Genomic DNA, 21,484 nt, shown 5'->3' with positions numbered 1-21,484 from the left:
AGAACTTTATAAGGTGGGAATATTTGTCCAGCCTAATCCCTCCGTTCCTGGTTTCATTTTCTGCCATCAGTTACAACTAGAACCATAGAATCTCTACGATGTGGAAACAGGTCATTCAGCACAGCAAGTCCACACCGACTCTCTGAAACATATCCCACATAGACCGTTTTCCCTATTACTCTACATTTACCCGTGACTAATGCATCTAACCAGCAAACCTCCCCCCAAGGATACTGGTGCCCCTCAGGTTCAGGTGTAGACCATCCTGTTTATAGAGGTCCCACCTTCCCCAGAAAGAACCCCAGTTATCCAGATACCGGAATCCCTCCCTCCTGCACCATCCCTGTAGCCACGCATTTAACTGTTCTCTCTCCCTATTCCTCGACTCTCTATCACGTGGCACCGATATAAACCAGAGATAACAACTCTGTTTGTTCTAACTCTGAGCTTCCAACCTAGCTCCCTGAAAGCCTGCCTAACATCCTCAGCCCTCCTCTTACCTATGTCATTGGTTAAAGTATAGGAAAGCAGTTTATCTGATTCAGTTAATACTGTATAACCATTACAGTTGTTTCTGCTGCTGTAGGGTTACGTGACAGAGTGTTGACCAACTTACGTAAATATGTACACAAGCTGCCACAAACCGATGTCGCAAGGGTTTAAGTCAAGTGACTTACTGACAGAACATCATGTTGTAATTGGCTTATTGTGTTGCTAAGGCTTGAAAGCAAAATATAATTAAGATAAAGCTATCAGAATCTTAATGTTTAAAAATGTATGTCGGACTTAGAATTGACGCAGTTACATCTAATTCTCGACAACCAGAATATAACTGTCACTGCTACTTAATAAAATTCAAAGTTTTTTAAATTGTTGATGACTGGCTTTTTTTAAGGAGAAAAAGACAGTATCCAATTACTTAAAAGACCAACAATCTAAAAGACCAATTAAAAGTGGTCTGCGCTGAACTAAAAGCTATTACATTCAAACTCCAAAAAGAAAGGGAGGCAAACCCCTGCTCCACTCCACCTAATGTTCCATCACCACCTCCTTATCCAAGTGCTCGACCTGCAGATGAGTTTTGACAAGTTAATACCACTCTTCATTGGCAACCCAGTGCTGCCATAAAGGAAACCCCACCATTTGGCAAAACAATAAAATATAAAGTAAAATGCTCCCAATATCATGATAAGTGCCACCAGACTTCTCATCAAATTCACAAGCATCATCATCATACCCCCATGCCACTCAGACCCCATTAAGATCCCATTGTGTCCAACATTAGATGCGATTGCATGATTGCTCAGCAATACCAATTAAAACTAGAAATACAAAAACTAGGAGCATGAGTAAGCAATTCAGCCCTTTGAATCTGTTCTGCCATTTGGTATGGTCATGGCTGTTCCTGTAACTTAATGCCAAATTCCTCCTTTCTCTCCATGTCCCTGAAGTCTTTAAAATTTAAAATTTAATTATCTCTTCCTTGAATATATTCAGTGCTGTGGCCCCATAGCCTCTATGGTAGAGAATTCCACAGATTTATGACAATTTGAAGAAATGTTTCCTCACCTCTCTCCTAAATGGTCCACCCTGGTCTACACATTCACCTGAGAATTAGACTCACAGTAATAACTAATTTATATTCATCACTTGGGCTCACTGTGTGATAGGCATATGCCTGCCAGACACTATAGATATTCAAATGCAGGCTTTTGTCCTTTGCTGACAGAAAGAACATGCACGGGAGACAGGCATTCTGTAGTACGTTCCATGTGACAATGATTTGATGAATCAGAGTGGACTTGCCTGTTTTGAATCTAAACAAAAGCTGAAAGGTTATCTAGGAAAAAGATGTTTCTTTTACAGAGAAGATGGGATGTGGGGAGGCAAAAGTAAACGATTGGTGAAGATAGAGCCCAAAGAGAGAGAACAACAGTTGAACAGACAAAGGAGTAGTTAAAGATCAGTTTGGGAAGCTATTAATGGGAGCTATTGGTGACTGACAATAGGTGGTGTGTAGTAACAGCTGATGTGATGCCAATGCCTGGTGTGTAGGAGTAGGCGAAAGCATGGGGAAAGGTGTTCCAGCCCTAAAATTGTTGAACTCGATATTAAGTCCAGAAGGTTTCAGAGTTCCCAAGTGGAAAATGAGGTGTTATTCTTCCAGTTGGCACTGAGCTTCTGCAGTAAGCCTGAGACAAAGATGTTGGCCAGGAACACTGTGGTGTATTGAAGTGGTACGCAGCTGTAAGCCCAAGGTCATTTTGTGGACAGAACATGATTAAAGTCCTGCAGCACTTTAATCAATCTAGTCTACTGCATTTGCTACTCACAATTTGGTCTCCCTTACATAGGGGAAATGAAGTGAAGACTGGGTGATAGAAAGCAGGTGTTCTGTGAAACTATCTGCAAAAAAGGATCCTGAACTTCCAGTTACTTGTCAACATCTTTGTCTTGGGTTTACTTCAGAGCTCCTGTGAAGCTCAGCGCAAGGTGGAAGAACAGCACCTCATTTTCCATATGGGAGCTCTCCAGCCTTCTGTTCTTAATGCCAAGTTCAACAATTTTAGTTTTGAGCACCTTTCTCCATGCATTCCCCCACTTTCACACACCAGGCCTTGACATCTCATGGGCTGCCATTGCACATTACCCAAAGTCAGGCACTTTTACTCCCCCCATTAATAGCTACTCATTCCCACATGCTGAGCTTTGACTACTTCTTTGCCTGTCTAGCTGTTTTTCTCTCTATTTCAACCTATTGCTTACTTGTATCCCCTCCACCATCCCTTTTCCTGTGTTAAAAAGCATCCTTTTCCTAGTTACTATCAATTCTGAAGATGGATTACTGGACCTAAAACATTAACTCTGATTTCTCTACACAGATGCTGGCCGACTTACTGAGATTTTCCACCAAATCAGATTTCCAGTTCCTCCGGTTTTTGTCTTAAAGTTAACTCTTTACTGGATGTAATGCCTCTCCACTAGTCAGAGTTCCTTTCCCAACCTATTGACACCCATTTCTCATGGAGTTTAACTTGATGTTCCTTTGAAGATTTATAATGTTGACCTGATGCCAGAGAAAGCACTCTTTAGCTCATTGCAGTGTATGACCCTTTGTACACCTTCCCAACACTAACATACTCATTTACTCAGCTGTCAAAAATCCAAGCATTATATTCACACACTTTCTTCCTCTGCGTATTTTACTCCAATGTTTGAAGAATGGCAGACATGATTTCAAGTTGAAAACAGAAATATGGATGTTTCAGTTTTCAGACAGCATAACTTGGGTTGTTTCAAATGATCAATCTAAATAAAAATACAAGTTGGGAATGTGAACTCTTGATAAACAGCATAGACATTGAGATACTGAGACTTCAGGAGGGTAACAATATGGTAATTTCACCTTCATCACCCATACAGCAATTAGGTGGAGTTCAGTACCCAAGAATTGAGGCAGCTTTACTGAAATTAATATTAGCTAACCATAGTGTGGCTTCCACAATGAGTAATCAAATACACAGATACCATCCTGGCACCTAAAGTAAAATGTACCTGTATTACTGACCAGCTCACGAAAGCAACAGTGTAGTGTGTAGCTGCAGTGAAGAAAGGTAACATACTATTAAAATACCACTATAAAGTGGCTAAATATTGAGTACCAATAACCATTAGCAATTTCCATGGATACTTGCTCAATTTCCCAAAACAAAAATTAGAAGACCTAAACAAAGCTTAAAAAGATTGCTCTCCTTTTATCCTACCTCATTGTGGAACGTAAATATTGATAGCCAGATGACCCACCAGTGCCACTTTTATTTCCGATCATCCTTTGCACCATACAAACATGGTTGTCTTGGAGAAAGTAGGAACATGTTTTTAATTGTGTTATTTTCATAAAACCTGTGCAATCTTTGTTATTAATTTGAAGTTGGAAGCGTAACTTACATCTCCATTTAGTTAGAAGGGCATCAATATCCATGAGTGAATTCAACAACTGGAATGGCACTTGGAAACGTGGTTCTTCTCTGGAGATAATAAATGTAAACATTTTGAATATCTTCTCTGGTTTTACCTCCAGTTTACAATTAACCTCAGCCTTTTTTTTCTTTTGGATCCAAGCATCATCCATAGATAAAAGAATGGGGAAACCATCTATCTCCGTTTCCCTTTGAAATATGCATAAAAATCTTACATTTCACTGAGAATTATTCAAAATTAATAAATTATTAAGTTCCGAGTTTTTTTCTTAAAAGGTCATCCTGAAGAGGGTCACTGGACCCAAAACATTAACACTAACTCCACAGAGAGAACATTTTGGGGTGTCAATTAGTTTAGTTGGCTGGACTACTGATTTGCTATGTGGAATGAAACTAATAGTGTGTGTACCTTTGTGGTAACTATGCTCAACCTCTCCCCTCACCTGAGATATGGTGATGCTTAGGCTAAACCATCACCAGAGGTCTGGATATGCTTAAGGCAACTTTACTTGCACTATTTCCAATGCTGCCAGTCTACTAAAATTGGAACTGTGGTTAGTTTGGAACAGTCAGTGTCCATTTGGGATTCATTTAATTACAAATGTCTCATTCCAGTCCTTCCACAGAGGAGCAGCACTCACAAAATGCAGATAAAGAGACATATAACCTTACAGACTGTTATTTTCCATTAGCTGCTACAGGGATAATGGTAAACAATCAAACTTTTATTGAATCAGTTTAAATCAAATTAGATCTGAGCACAAGTCCCAGAGATGAGGAAACAAAATGCAAGTTCACTAAACCACTCAGCGCTTTCACTGCACTATTTTGCTTTTACTAACCTGTAAAAGTAAATCATGAGGGCCCCCTGCAGTGCCTTATATGATATTCTCCGTTCCCCTGATAAAATAAGAGTACAACAGTTAGCCATGGTGAAGTCGATCTCAGACTGTTCAATGTCTCTTGTAGGGTTTGGTAAAAGTAATGAAATGTAAGTATTGGTTTGAAAATGGTGAATACAACAGCTAAATAACAGCTAAACAACAACTCAATAACAGCTGAACAACAACTAATTAACAGCTAAACAACAGCTCAACAACAGCTAAACAATAGCTAAATAACTTCTAAATAACAGCTAAATAAATTTTAACTCTACCCACCTCACAGATCTGGGTAGGTGCACAGTTAAAATGCCCCAATTATTTATCCACTGAAAAATTTCTTTTTTCTATTGAAAAGACTTTTCTGGACAAGTGCTAAGTTGTCCATTAAAGGCCAGTAGGATTCATTTTTACCTATATTAATAAGGGTCCAATGATCACTTTGATTGTACTTTGTGAGACAATAAAGATCAGCAATGATCTTTCAGGATGAACAAGGAAATTTTAGGTTTCCCCTGCTCAGGTAGACTTTTCTTGGAATCCCTTTACCACAATAACCAAGTGCTAGTAGGTCAAACTAGGCCACAGATTTTGGAAGACGTGTAACCATTTTCCAACTATTTTCCGCATGCTGTGGTTAAAACTGTTATGGCCTTATGCTGGTGCAGGTGAATAGTTTTCTAACAAGCTCATGTCTCCAACCCAAGTGCATCTCCCCAGTTTGACATCTTATGTAATTCAACCTGAGATTTGGCTAAAGGAGTTAGATGTTAAGAAAGAAAGAAAGAAATGCCTATTTGCTGTAATTTAGATTAAATTCCCTACAGTGTGGAAACAGGCCCTTCGGCCCAACAAGTCCACACCGACCCTCCGAAGAGTAACCCACCCCCCTCTGATGAACGCATCTAACAACTACGGACAATTTAGCATGGCCAATTCACCTGACCAGCACAACGTTGGAAACCAGAGTACCCAGAGGAAACCCACACAGACACAGGGAGAACATGCAAACTCTACACAGACAGTCACCCAAGGGCGGAATTCTCCTTGGAAAGAAAAAGGCTGAGAGAAGATTTGAAAGCAGTTTTCAAAATCATGAGCAGGCTGCATAGAGTAGAGAGGGAGAAGCTTTTCCTGCTCAGAAAAAGAATAAGAATGACAAGACATAGATGTAAAATGATACGGGAAAGAAGCAAGGATGTTGTGGAAAAAAAAGGCTTTTTCACACAGTGAGTTCTGTTTGAAAAGAAACAGTGTGCAAGGTATAGGGGAAAAAAAGGAGATTGGCTCTTGATAATTATCCTTTTGTGAAGAGCTAGTGTTTAAACAACAGGCCAAATGGATTCCTTCACTGTAACACTTCCCCAATGGTCCCCATTTAGCAGATAGTAGTTTCTTGAAAATTGCCTGGGAAACAGAAATTCCCATTGAGCAATTCTGCTATCCTTGGAACCTTTTGAGAGTATCCATTTATATCAAAGAATCTGGAGGGTGCCATTAAATAAGTATCTACTCAGTAAAAGTTAGACATTGCCTGGTTTGACACTGCAGCAGCTATTCAACGAGCAGCTCTCCCACCCACCCCTCAAAACCCAACACTCAACACTCCCTCAATTACACATCATCCAGACCCCGAACAGCATCCACATTCTGACCTGACCCAGCCTCTACTCCAGGACTACCTATTCATTGTCTGCCTTGAAACTCTCCACCAACTCCCTCCACCCACCGTCAAACAAACACCCCAAAATTGACACTCCTCTCCAGCACTTAGGATCTGACCCCGACTCATGATTGCCTGCCAAACCCCTTTGACACATCCCCTTCTAGCCTCCAATCTTTGGAAAAAAATGCTCTTATTTGGGTTAGTCAGCATAGCTTTATGCAGGGGATCTCTTGTCTTGACTTTTTTGAGGAAGTGACAAAGATGATTTATGAGGACAGAGTAGTAGATGTTGTCCACATTATCTTGATGAAAATACTTGACATGGTAGGCTGGTCCAGAAAATTAAGTTACATGGGATCCATGGTGAATTGATAAGTTGGTTACAAAATTGGCTTGGTAATAGAAGACAGAGGGTAGTTGTGGAGGGGTATTTTTCAGACTGGACGTCTGTGACCAGTGTTGTTCCACAAGGAGCAATACTGGGACCTCTACTGTTTGTAACGTATATAAATAATTTGATAGTCTGATTAGTAAATTTGCAGACACCTCAAAAATTGGTGATGTAATAGATAGTGAGGAAGATTATCAAAGGACACAGCATGATGTGGATCAGTTGGAAAGTTGTGCAGAGAAATGGCAGATGGAAGTTAATCTGGACAAGTGTGACGTGATACATTTTGGGAGGTCAAATGCTGGAGGAAAGTATACAGTAAATGGCAGGATCCTTAGGAGCTTTGCGATCTTTAGGTTCATGCCCATAGCTCACTGAAAGTGGTAACACAATTGAATAAAGTGGTAAAGAAAGCATATAGAATTCTTGTCTTCAATGGTTAGGACACTGGATACAAAAGTTATCAAGTCATGTTGCAGCTGTATAAAACCTTTGGTCACAACACAGTAAAAAGAATCTGGGCAGGGTGAAAAAGAAGTTTACCAGATGTTCCCCAGATTAGAGTGTATTAGCTACAAAGATAGTTTGAACAAATTCAAAGTGTTTTTACTTGAGTGTTGGGGAGGCTGAGGGATGACCTGATAGAAGTATATGAAATTTAGAGATGGCATGATAGGATGGATAGTTGGAGTCTTTTTCTCAGACTAATGCCAGTATTCAATATGATTGAAGTTGTATCTAACATCTGCAACAATCCTATCTGGAGTGAATAGATCCTCAGTAACATTCATGGACAAAATCTGGGATCAAACATCATGAATACTCAACTGCATTATTATTAAATATAGAATGATTTTTTTCATCCAAAACTAGGGCATCTGATTAATTCAGGAGGTCTATTACAAACAGCCTTCTGGCTGTAATGTGAAGAACTATTGTGCGGTTTTGCTTGCTATGTGACTCTACTCTACATTGCTACACCATCCAAATCTTTGCAATCACTTACAACCTTCTACATCCTTCAAGATATCTATAGCCTTTTTTACTTCCTTGATTTTAATTGCTCCTTTGTTAGCAATCCTGCCTTCAGCAATAAATACCTTTAAGCTGTCAAAATCCCTTCCTAAATCTCTTTGTCTCCATCTTTTATTGCTCATTTAAGACACTCCTTAAAAGCTGTCTCACTATTTGTATGCAGTATGTTAAATTTGTTTTGAAAACACTCCTATAACGCATTTTGGGATGAATTATTATGTTAGTAGTGCTTTATGAATGCAAGTATTCAATGTTGAGACATCCTGAGTATTAATAACACAGGAGTTAAAAGCTCGCTGGCCTTCTCTGAGATTAGTCCATCAAGAATCTCCGCTGCTAACATATGGTCATTGAGACTTTCTTTCATTTCAGCTAGTAGTTAGCTATGGCACTAAGTATACATTTTGAATAACTCCTCGTCAGAGGATGCCACAAAATACTTTGACAGGGAACTGATGGAGAGGGAGATCCCAAAAATTACCTGATACACCAAGTGATTTAATAGGTAACTGACTAATTTTCAGATTCAAGGCAATGATCTTAAAATAGGCGGGGAATAAAACAGTGGAAAGGACATGAAATAGGGAAGAATTTGTGAAATGCAAATAGGAAAACTTCCTTGCACTATCATTAGGTTTTCTAGAGATTATAAAGATGCACATGGAACAACCAAAGGCAAAGCTACTCAATTGGAAGAGCAGTCATTTCAGTCAGCTCATATTCTGGGTTATAGTGATCTGACCAAGGTGGGTTAAAAAAATGGATTGGCAGGTAATACCATAAAAAAGCAAGGAAGATGCTTAAAGAAAATGTAAATGCATTCTTATGAGGAGGTAAGGAATATTTTCAAAGCCATTCCCTGTATGATTAAAGATACAGGGTCTGGGTACAATTGAGAATCAGGGCACAAATAGAATTCAAAACTGCAATAGTTATGCAAACTTATTGGAAGTAAAAAAAATCCATGAATTAATATGATTAAGTAGATTTTTAACAACATAATTATTCATTCTTCTATTTAAAAAATGCATTTAGGAGAGGTAACTTGGTATAGTTTTATTAATACAGCTAAAAGTGAGTTGTCACAAAAATAAACATGTTTAATAAGATTATTTGGTCTATCATCAGATTGAGTCATTGAGAATGGTTTTTAAAAATGCCACATCATCTTTTTCACATGGCATTTGTGTAAATTGCTACATAGTAAATTAATTTAAAAGCTTTTGTAAAACAATCCATAAATAAAGAATTTTAAAAATCTATTTTATGGTCTGTATGCAGGACAATTAACACAAGCACATATTGACAATTAATTCACTCTTGGAAACATCCAGTTTTGTGAAGGGAGATAGCTTCCAGTCCAACGTTTTATCAAAATCAGGGTAAAATGTGCGGCCTTTCAATTTGTACTGGGATAATTTGCATTTGGATTTCCTGATCTTTTGCAGTGATTGATCAATTTCAGGAGAATCATGATGGATTCTCCTGAACCATCAGAAGAAACAATCCAACATAATAGAATCTCCAATTTATTGGCACTTAAATAGTTGACCACTCCAGGGTCTCGATTGGCAGTAAGGTTTCATTCTTTTCACTAGACCTGCATTTCGGTAGAGGCATGAAGGCAATGGGTTTCTGGAATGCCACCACCTCATCTAATTATGTTGGTTTCTTGCCTCCAGGACAGTGGATTCCATCTATGTCACACAACTAGACCTACAGTTGGAATCCTACTTTAAGCCTTTCTATGTATGCTTTCCTTTCATCCTGTGTAGAAATTTGTTACTCTTCTCATTGACCGGAGTTAAGAAAACTCCAAGCAAAAATCCATGGGAAGGATTAATACTTTTTAAGACGTCAGTTTTTAATGCACTGTAAAACTGCAGAATGCTGCAGAGGTTCATCACTAACAATTTTCACAAGCATAAGTCATACTTACCAGTCACAGGGCCTTTCTTAATATAGTTTTGCTGGTAAAGGAATCCTGAGAGTTAAGTTTTAAATGAATAAATAGTTGTCCGAAAACATTGCACCATATTTCTTTGATATCTTCCCTTCACCAAAATTAACAATTATAAGAAAGCATATCTGATATTTCTGCATCCTTAAAATTGTGATAAGCTACAAATTCAAAACCATCTTTAACTTTGCTCGTATAAAGGTTTCTGGACATGAAAACAGAGATGACATAGTCAAGTATAGTTTACCCATAGTAAACTGAAAGCTCCCAACATTTAGTTTGAGCTAACATTTATTTAGCTGATTTTTTTTAAAAAAATTTGTTTTCCTGGTGATGATTATTTGTATGCTGCACATTATAAAAATTACTGAACATGGATTGAAAGGATTCAGAAAAGTTTTGCAAGGATGTTGCCAGGGTTGGAGGATCTGAGCTATAGGGAGAGATTGAACTGACTAGGGCTGTTTTCCCTGGAACGTTGGAGGCTGAGGGCTGACCTTATAATGGTTTATAAAATCATGAGGGGCATGGATAGGATAAATAGACAAAGTATTTTCCCTGGGGTAGGGGAGTCCAGAACTAGAGCGCATAGGTTTATGATGAGAGGGAAAAGATATAAAAGAGACCTAAGGGGCAATTTTTTCACTCAGAGGGTGGTATGCGCATGGAATGAGCTGCCAGAGGAAGCGGTGGAGGCCAGTAGAATTGCAACATTTAAAAGGCATCTGGATGGGTATATGAATAGGAAGGGTTTGGAGAGATGTGGGCCAGGTGCTGACAGGTGGGACTAGATTGGGTTGGAATATCTGGCCGGCATGGATGAGTTGGACCGAAGGGTCTGTTTCCATACTGTACATCTCTATGACTCTATGACTCTATGGATTTTTAACCATATTGTCTGATTTATATTAATGATTTTTGACTGTGCTTATTCGTTAATAGACAGCAGTGAAGCAATAGAGTGAGAGTGGCACAATGGTTAACACTCTTTTCTCACAACACTAGCTACCTGGGTTCAATTCCATGTTTGGGTGATGCTCTGAGTGGAGTTTGCATGTTTTTTATAGATTAGATTAGATTCCCTACAGTGTGAAAACAGGCCCTTCGGCACAACAAGTGCACACCGACCCTCCGAAGAGTAACCCACACAAACCTATTTTCCCTTTGACTAACACTATGGACAACTTAGCCAATTCACCTGACCTGCACATCTTTTGTGATTGTGGGAGGAAACTGGAGCACCTGGAGCAGACACGGGGAGAATGTGCAAACTCCACACAGACAGTTGCCCGAGGCTGGAATCGAACCCAGGTCCCTGGCACTGTGAGGCAGCAGTGCTAACCACTGAACCACCATGTCACCCCGTGATTTGATTATTTAGTTATTGTCATGTATCTTGTTACAAAAATACAGTGAAAAGTGTTATATAGTGTTGTCACTTTCCAGCGACATCTCAAAACACAGGAAACTAAATCAAAACATAGAATATAAAGACAGAAATATGAATAAATAAAGAAAAACTGTCTAACTTTACAGTCCTTCTTGTTAAGTGCTCCACCATGGGCTATGGGCCTGGTGAGCAGGCAGGAGTCTCCTTCACTCTGCCACTGCCTCTGGAATGAAAGTCACCACATTTTGGCACCATCTCACTTGCATCAACGCCCTCTATGAATCCTCACCAGACCTCATCAACGCAGACGTCACAGATGCCACCTGGTACTGCACTGGCCCAAACCCAATTGCGCTATAGCCATGACTCTGCTTTGGGCCCATCTCATCATTGCTACTGATGCTGCTAGGTCTCAAACTGGGCCCAAACTCACCTCCACCACCACCTCCTTGTATCTGCACCAGATGCAGACTCCATTGTTAACCCAAACTTGCCTCTGCCACAGCAACCATGAGTCCGCACTGGGTCTGCCTCAACAATGCAGAAGCTGCCAGGAACCAAATCTGCCTCCAATGTCACTGCCATGAGTCCATGCTGGTGGACCTTTATGAGTCCGTGTTACTGGGCCTACTCACCACCAGCGATGCCATCGCCGCAACCCAGCACTTCACCAACAGTTAAATAAAATAAAAGAGCCATCAATGAGAGAAAAGAGAATAAAAAAGAAAGGAAATGAAAAGTAGATGGATTGGACAAGCCCCAGGCTCAGAAGCCCTACTTCACTGACGTCTTAACGGAAGTTTTCTCTCCATGTCTGCATGGGTTTCTTCTAGATTCTCCGATTTCCTTCCACAGTCCACAGATGTGCAGGTTAAGTGGATTGACCATGCTAAATTGCCCATAGTGTCCAGGGAAGTGCAGGTGAGGTGGATTAGCCAAGGGAAATGCAGGGTTACAGAGGTAGGATAAGCATGTGGCCCTGGGTATGATGCTCTTCTGAGGGTAGGTGCGGACTCAATGGGCCAAATGGCCTGCTTCCACATTGTAGAGATTCTATGATTCTATGCACATCATAAAGAACTTTGGTCACATGAGTTTGAATTTCTAGACTGTCGCATTTGGAAAAAGTGACTCTGGATTCTAATTAATGTCAATTAAAAACTAGCAGTTGTCTCTGACTGTTCCATTTCATTCTCAGCCTCATCCTCTCTGACTGCTCCACTTCACCCTCTGACACTTCTATTTGTGTCTAAACCTCACCCTCTTTGACTGCTCTACTTCACTCTCAGCCTTGTCCAGTCAGAGTCAACCCACTAAGAGCAGATAAATAAATGACAGCAATTCCAGGATGACCATTGAGGATCCCCATTGTTCTTGTGGCATTCGTAGAATTCTTTCAGTGGGGAAAGAGGCCATTTGGCTCATCATGTCTACACTGACCCTCTAAAGAGCACCCTGCCTTGATCAAGCACCTCCAGCTTATCCTTGTAGCCCAGTATTTATTATGGCAATTCCACCTAGCCTACACATCCCTGTATCTTTGCCATCTACAGTGAAAACATTGACAGATTAGCCTCCATTTGCTCCAAGGCATAACTACCCAACTTTTTTCAAGTAGGTTTAAAATCATCTCATGGTAGGAGATCACAGTGTTAGAAATTTTGGTCCTTACAAAATTGATGTTTTCTTGTATTTCCTGTATAGCTTGAGACCTTATGCAATGGCTGCCATGGTAAGTATCAGTTTACAAAGGCTACCAGGTCACTGCTGTCTGGCAATTCTAGTTGTTTAGGAAAAAGAAAACATTTTGTTCTTAGGTAATATGAAAGCTGACTTTGTGGTGGAAGTAGGTAAGGTGTGCAAGGAGGCAATGGTTATTCTTATGTTATAATTGTCCTGTACTCACTGGCTAAAAACTATTCAGGTAGGTGATTGACAGACCTTTAGATTGCCAGCTTGAAAAAGTGAATAAATCAACAGTGCTCATAGTCAAAAGACAATTCTTGTAGGAGGCAGTCTTTGTCAGGGAGCTGTCCTCTTCAGATGGAACATGGATCAAAAGAGATTGATGGGAGACCCAGAGAAGAGTTCCTAAACACCTCAGCTAGAAAGGTGGATGATGCCTTCACAATAATAAGACAAAGACACTTCTTTTCAATTGTCTGTTTGCATTTTGCAATCAGTGAAGTATCTTCAATTGTCACGGATCTTATATATTTTCTCAGTTAACCAATACATCATATCTAAATGGCTGCTGCTTTACAAACTTAATAAACTATCTGATAATTCCCTATGAATGATTGACTGCTTATATTGTGTCTCTGTGGCCATAGACACCAAAGATGAACAGTTCTCCTTTTCCATGCTACAAACTTGTTCCTACCTTTACTCAGCAGATGCTCATGCCGTTTCTCATCGAACAGTGATGTAAGCACTTCCTTGTGTTTGTTATGGTCCCACAACATATCTTCCTTCCCTTCAAATGCCGGCTTTGACTTTTGCAATACAAGAATATTGTATCATTTGAAGATTATTCACATAGGATATTTTCTAAAGTTATTTATATTTTACTATCTGCAAATATTTTTTGACTAATTACTTTCTGATGCAGGATTTGTCATGTGAAACCAAACAGTCACAAAAAACCCAATAAACAGTAATCTGTTTGTAATAGAAATTGTTATGCCTCATTATTGATCAAATCCCACATATAACTGATGACAAATGCCCTTTTATTTGCAAGACAAGTAACACCCTTCCATAGTTTTATTTGTATCTCAGTGTACATGTTTAAAAATCCTTTTTGGGATGTGGGCTTTGCTGGTTAAGCCAACAGTTATTCCTCTTTCTAACTGCCATGTAAATGGTGGTGAGCTGTCTTCTTCAAATGCTGCAATCCACATGGTGTAAGTATACCCACTTGCTGTTGAGGAGGGAGTTATAAGATTTAGTCAAGTGAGTGGTGCTGGAAAAGCACAGCAGGTCAGTCAGCATCAAAGGAGCAGGAAAATTGATGTTTCGGGCAAAAGTCCTTCATCAGGACATAACTTATGGGAAATGCTTTTCTAAGACATATTAAGTTTTAATGACAAGCTCATATTGCTACTCTATATTTGATTTTAATTTGACGGTGATTGTTACCTGGATATTTGCAAATTCCTCTCTCAGTCCTCTTTCAATGTTGATTTTAAGTTTGCCCCAAAAATCAAATCCATCTGGTTCCAGCCCAGGGGTTCTCTCCAGCCATTGCTTAAAATAAAATTGAAGTTGCAATATCAAAATTTAATCAGAACAGACAATAATTACATTAGTGACTTTCTTCTCGCTCTCTCAACAATTATGATGAATGATCCAACATTTCCCAACTCTAAGGAGTAGTGAGTGATTTTCATCTACCATCAAGAATAATGAACAAAGAAAATAGCTATGAACCAGGTGAGGACAGTCTCATCCATAAGTAACGCAGTGGTGTCAAGTTCAGAGTATTGAGCAGAAAATTGAAGCTGATACTCCAGTGCAATGCTGTACTGTTGCCTTTCAGAAAAAAAAACTTTGTCTGCTCTCTCAACTAATAATGAAATGTCCTACTAGTTTGAAGAAGAGCATCATATTTAACCCTCTTGACCTCTCAACATCACAGAAACATATCATCCAGTCATGACCATATCACCATTGATGGAAGCATGATGTTTGGCTCCCACATTTCCCATAGTACAATATATCATTCTTTGTAGACTACTTTCAAATACCTTGAGGTTGTGAAAGATGCTATATGAATGCAAGTTTTCTTTAAAAGTAACAAAACTTCAAAGTAAACTTCAGTGTGTTCATAAGTAAAGGAAGAATAAAAATCATAGTGTAATCTTACTCTATACACTACTCATTGTAAGCAAACTTTTTACAATTATAGTTTTTCTTACTAAACTTCCAGATGAATCTTGGCCATTGGTGCTTTGTTTGTTAGCCAAGCAAATTATTCTGTTTACCAAGACAGGTGTTAAAATTAAATGTTAATGAAGAACATTACAGTTAAAGCTTTGCAAATGTATACTAGTCCTCACGTAAAGGAAAATGTCTCAACATTGAGGAAGAAAATAAAATGGGGTTAAGTTTAGTCTGTTTCACCCAACCAGAACACAACTGGTGAGATATTATAAATAGTGTGTTAATACTTTTTGCCTTATAAGCCTCAGCATGATGTTCTTCCCCAAAAATATGCTTTATTTACACAAATTGTTGAAAACATATTACATGATAATTGACTTTACGTATCACAGGGTTTGCAAGAAAATTCAACATATATAATTGTCACAGTCTTATATTTAGCATTCCATATTAGCATTCCACATTCCAAATTACAGGCAGTGGAATCAATGTGAAATTCTCTGTGCAACATGTATCTCTTTGTTTTGATTTACAGCATACATTCTTTGTGGGGAACATAACATGAGGGGTATCACAGCTTCCAACCCTTCAGGAACAATGCTGAAAGGACTTGGTGACTTTTCCATCTTTGCAGAGGCTGCCCGATGCTTCAGTGTTACCCTTTGTACATGGTCCTAAAGTTAGATTAGATTACTTACAGTGTGGAAACAGGCCCTTCGGCCCAACAAGTCCATACTGACCTGCCGAAGCGCAACCCACCCAGACCCATTCCCCTACATTTACCCCTTCGCTTAACACTATGGGCAATTTAGCATGGCCAATTCACCTGACCTGCACATTTTTGGACTGTGGGAGGAAACCGGAGCACCCGGAGGAAACCCACGCAGACACGGGGAGAATGTGCAAGCTCCACACAGTCAGTCGCCTGAGGCGGGAATTGAACCCAGGTCTCTGACGCTGTGAGGCAGTAGTGCTAACCACTGTGCCACCATGCCACCCATTTGAAATGTGTAGGTCTGTAACACACAGTTAGGGACAACGTTATGCATTGAAAAGAGAAAAAGAGTTAATGTTTTGAGTCTTAAGACTCTTCTTGTCAAGTTTCTCTATTATTTTCTGTTTTTATGTCTGATTTCCAGCATCTATAGTATTTTTTTCTTTCATCCATATGCTGGAAAACTAACAGTTTTAGGCACAATTACCTAAGAATGTATTTCACTGAGTTAATGGTCCTCCAGGTGTAATTGATATTTGTTTCAGTGTACATTTTGTCCTACATCACAAAGCTGATGGTTGAGGTGCATGCAGGGAGCTTCATGCAGTTATAAAAGATGAGTATCTCAGTAATTTTAAAACTTATTTGGCATCCACCTCAATACAGAGTAAGGGATTGAGTACCTGAATACAGGTCTGTTGAAGCCACTGGTGTACAAGCATACAGAAATGGGTGTTGGTTTGCTCTCTGAGCTGGAAGGTTCATTTTCAGATGCTTTCTCACCACGTGGTGACGAAACATCTGAAAACAAACCTTCCAGCTCAGCGAGCAAACCTACATCCAGAACCTCAACCTGAGCTACAAACCTTCCCCTGTCCAAATAGAGAAAGAGCTGGACAACATTTAAACTCGGGCTGATAGGTAGCAAATAATATTAACACCATACAATTGCGAAGTAGTGACCATCTCCAACAAGAGAGAATCAAATCATCAGCCCTTGACTTTCGATGGCATTATTGAATGCCCCACTATCAATATTCTGGGGGTAATCATTGACCAGAAACTGAACTGGACGAGCCATATAAATATTGTGACTACAATAGCAGTTCAATGTCTGGGAATTCTGTGGCAATTAACACACCTCCTAAGTCCTCAAAACCTGCATACCACCAAGACATAAATCAGGAGTGTGATGAAATACTTCCTATTGGTATGCAAAAGTTCAGCTCCAACAACACTCAAGAAGATTGCTACCAATCTGGAAAGAACAGCCCATTTAATTGGCATACCATCCCCATACACACCCTTCACTGCTGCACACAGTGGCAGCCTCAGATTCTTGTATATGTGGCCAGGCCCAATCTACCCAATCTCTCCTCATTAGATGTTCTTCCATTCTTGGTATCGATCTAATGAACCTCAGAATCATAAAGATGTACAGCACGGAAACAGACCCTTCGGTCCAACTCATCCATGCCAACCAGATATCCCAACCCAATCTAGTCCCACCTGCCAGCACCCGGCCCATATCCCTCCAAACCCTTCCTATTCATATACCCATCCAGATGCCTTTTAAACGTTGCACTTGTACTAACCTCCACCACTTCCTCTGGCAGCCCATTCCATACATGTATGACCTTCTGTGTAAAAACATTGCCCATTAGGTCTCTTTTATATCTTTTCCGTCTCACCCTAAATCTATACCCTCTAATTCTGGACTCCCCAATCCCAGGGAAAAGACTTTGTCTATTTATCCTATCCATGCCCCTCATGATTTTGTAAGCCTCTATAAGGTCAGCCCTCAGCCTCCGACGCTCCAGGGAAAACAACTCCAGTCTATTCAACCTCTCCCTATATCTCAAATCCTCCAACCCTGGCAACATCCTTATAAACCTTTGCTGAACCCTTTCAAGTTTCACAACATTTTTCTGATAGGAAGGAGACCAGAATTGCACGCAGCATTCCAAAAGTGGCCTAACCAATGACCTGTACAGCCGTAACATGACCTTCCAACTCCTATACTCAATACCCTGACCAATAAAGGAAAGCATACAAAATGCCTTTTTCACTATCCTACCTACCTGTGACTCTACTTTCAAGGAACTATGAACCTGCACTCCACAGTCTCTGAACTGTGTCCAATGGCAGGATATATTTATTTAAGTAATTGGCCCAAAACTGTTCATAGTATTGCAGTTGTGGTATGATTAGTGCCTTGTGTAGTTTTAGCAAACTTCTCTAGGCACAGTGGTTAGCACTGCTGCCTCACAGCGCCAGAGACCCGGGTTCAATACCCGCCTCAGGCGATTGACTGTGTGGAGTTTGCACGTTCTCCCCGTGTCTGCGTGGGTTTCCTCTGGGTGCTCCGGTTTCCTCCCACAGTCCAAAGATGTGCAGGTCAGGTGAATTGGCCATGCTAAATTGCCCGTAGTGTTAGGTAAGGAGTAAATGTAGGGGTATGGGTGGGTTGCGCTTCGGCGGGTCGGTGTGGACTTGTTGGGCCGAAGGGCCTGTTTCCACACTGTAAATAATCTAATCTAATCCTATTTGCCTTCTCTGTTCCTGTTAAAATTGGATGCTAGCATTTTGTGATTCAAGGATGAGGACTCCAAAGTCCATTTGTTCCATAGCGTTCTGCAGTCTTTCTCAATGTAAGTTATGTTCAGCTCCTCTATTCTTCCTGCCAATATCACATTTGCTAAGCTTTTTGCCCACTCACCTAATCTATATATATATATCTCTGCAGATCTCCACTATTTACTCATTGGATGGACAATAAATGTGCTGATCTTGCCAACATCACGCAGAGCTGTGAATTAATTAAAAGAAAACAATGGCACTGGGGAAACCAAGTGCAGATTAGCTGACCACTTTGTGAAACACCTCCATCAGTCTGGAAGCATGGCCTTGAGGTTTTGAATTTTTAACATTTTCATCCTCCACCTTGCCCCATGCTGAGCTTTCTGCTACAGTGTTGCAGTGAACAAACTCAAAACACAACACCTTATTTTTTGGTTCATCAGTTCTGGACTTTGTATCAAAGTGCAAAAAATTTAGATTATAACCTCGGTCTTCATATGAGAAAGAACAAAGAACAGTATTGCACAGGAACAGGCCCTTCAACCCTCCAAGCCTGTGCTGACACATTCTGCCCTTGCATATTAAAATTGCCTTCACTCCGCTATTTCCTTCCTATTTGTTGAGGTGCTTCTTGAATGCTTCCATTGTGTCTGCTTCCACCACGTCCTGTGGCAGCACATTCCAGGTTCTCACCACCCTTTGCCTCACACATCTCTTTTAAACTTCCAGCTCCCCCCCACCCGCCCAACACTTTGAACTTGTGCCCCTAATAATTGACCCTTCCACATATTGTTGCATGATTTTTATTGTCTTGTAAAGTCATAAAGCACAGAAACAGACCCATTGGTCCACCTTATTCATGCTGACCAGATATCCCAAACTTAACTAGCTCATTTGCCTGGGTTGGCCCATATTCCTATAAACCTTTACTATTCACGTCTTGTCCAAATATCTTTAAATGTTACAATTGTATCCACCTCTACCACTTCCTGTGGCAGCTCATCCCATACATACACCACCCTCTGTGTGATAAAGCTGCCAATCAAGTCTCTTTTAAATCATTGAGGAGAAAGTGAGGTCTGCAGATGCTGGAGATCAGAGCTGAAAATGTGTTGCTGGAAAAGCGCAGCAGGTCAGGCAGCATCCAGGGAACAGGAGAATCGACGTTTCGGGCATAAGCCCTTCTTCAGGAATGAAGAAGGGCTTATGCCCGAAATGTCGATTCTCCTGTTCCCTGGATGCTGCCTGACCTACTGCGCTCTTCCAGCAACACATTTTCAGCTCTTTTAAATCATTCCCTGCTCACCTTAAAGCTCGTTTGGTCTCCCCTTTGGAAAAGATCAAGTTTATTCACCTTATCTATGCCGCTCGTAATTTTATAAACCTTTATTAGTTCACCCCTCAACCACTGACTCTCCAGGGAAAAATGTTCCCCCTCTTTACAGAATCTTACATGGATTCATGCAGTTTTTGAGCAAAGTAAAATATAATTCTGCAAGTACAATTTTTTTAGATTAGAATCAATCTGACCATCGCGGCAGACATGACACCAATTGTTAAAGTTGAGAATGTAGCTTTTAAATGTTCTGTGATTTACACTTGGAAGAACTGAAACTAACACGGTGATTATCAAAGATGAGAGATTTAACAAATAATCCAGTCTTTTTCAACATGTAATTTCAGTTACATCACATTGTAAACTTTTGCTATAAATTCTGCATCTTATGATCTTATACTCCACAACTACCTGATGGAGGAGCAGCACTCCGATAGCTAGTGCTTCCAAATAAATCTACTGGACTATAACCTAGTTTTGTGTGATTTTTAATGAGACATTGATCCAATTTCCTTCCTGCTCTGCATTGTCTGGCTGGAATCTCTGATCTCCCTCCAAACCCTTTCCTCAATCACCCAATCTCTCTTGTTTTTGCCCAAATACTCCAGTCTCTCAAATTCCCTCTATGCCTTTCCTTTCTGGCCTTTTCCACCACCATCAATCCCAATTCACAGCCATTTATTTTTTCCTCCCATTCAGTTTCCAACTTCTCTGCTCTATCCTACAATCTCTCTTGTTCCAGCCTCTAACTTCCCACTGTCCCCTGTTCAAACAACCTCATATTTCAGATCTTTATGGTAACTTTCCTCACTGCTCTTTGGCACCTGGCTGTGGCCTAGTGTCAAAGCCTTTCAATCTGAGCAGAATATGGAAACAAAATGTTAATCAGTACTGTTCTTAAATTCATATTTACTGTTTTCCTAAATACGAGATTTCCCCTTCACCTTGTGCACTCCCTATAAATATCAGCAATAACATTTCACTATTCTTGAAGAAGTTTTAGCAATCAAGAAATTCTCCCAGCTGTCCCTTAGCTTTCCCAGTCCCAGATAGAAATGTGAAATTCTTCATAACTAGAACCTCTTAAGCATGATATAACTTTAGGTAAAGTTAGCTAAGACTTTTTCATGGTTCTAATACCCTGCTAATAAATTGAAGTCCAACATTGCATGCTGAATCTAATTACAGTCTAACTAAAATCTTGTATAAATTATTTACTTCTATATTAAATGCCTCAAAGTATAATCAAAGACTTGCATATGTCTTTTTTGTTGCATTTAGAATTTCATCTTTGAGGGTAAGTGGTCTAGAAATTGAACCTTTGTAACTGTTGATCAGGCAGAAAATGGGGACACACTTTAGGAAGCCATATTCCTGGCCCTGAGCATTGCCAGAAGAACATTGGCTTAGATAATAGAGAGCCATCCGAGGCATCAATTTAAGTAAACATTGCGTGCCTCATTTAATAAGAGACATGTTTGGGACCCACTTTGAAAATGTTTGCGATGTTGACAACAATAACTGTGTCTAACTGACTAAGTTATTGCACAATCACCTGATGTAGGAGTGGCGCTCCGAAAGCCAATGTGCTTCCAATTAAACCTGTTGGACTATAACCTGGTGTTGTGTGATTTTTAACTGACTCAGGATTACTTGATTTACATG

At 40.0% G+C, this 21,484-nt stretch overlaps 1 protein-coding gene across 3 annotated transcripts in view; it reads right to left on the bottom strand.

The window, feature by feature from the left end:
• The window catches only part of LOC122559359 (tryptophan 2,3-dioxygenase-like), a 94,135-nt gene that overhangs the window by 10,177 nt on the left and 62,474 nt on the right, over positions 1 to 21,484 (bottom strand). For 2 of the 3 annotated variants that reach the window (XR_006314406.1, XM_043708808.1), the window contains exons 7-10: positions 14,445 to 14,552; positions 13,687 to 13,798; positions 4,823 to 4,880; positions 3,949 to 4,028 (exon numbers count right to left, since the gene is read on the bottom strand). Coding sequence is in view for 2 of the 3 variants with exons in the window: in XM_043708808.1 (XP_043564743.1) it covers positions 3,949 to 4,028; positions 4,823 to 4,880; positions 13,687 to 13,798; positions 14,445 to 14,552 (358 nt within the window). In the remaining variant the exon portion in view is untranslated. Of the gene's footprint in view, positions 1 to 3,764; positions 3,856 to 3,948; positions 4,029 to 4,822; positions 4,881 to 13,686; positions 13,799 to 14,444; positions 14,553 to 21,484 lie in introns of all 3 variants that reach the window. The other variant, XM_043708807.1, reaches the window with a different exon arrangement.

Source organism: Chiloscyllium plagiosum, chromosome 19 (assembly GCF_004010195.1).
Source record: "Chiloscyllium plagiosum isolate BGI_BamShark_2017 chromosome 19, ASM401019v2, whole genome shotgun sequence".
Taxonomy (NCBI): domain Eukaryota; kingdom Metazoa; phylum Chordata; class Chondrichthyes; order Orectolobiformes; family Hemiscylliidae; genus Chiloscyllium; species Chiloscyllium plagiosum.
This window is presented reverse-complemented; position numbering and strand designations above follow the sequence as displayed.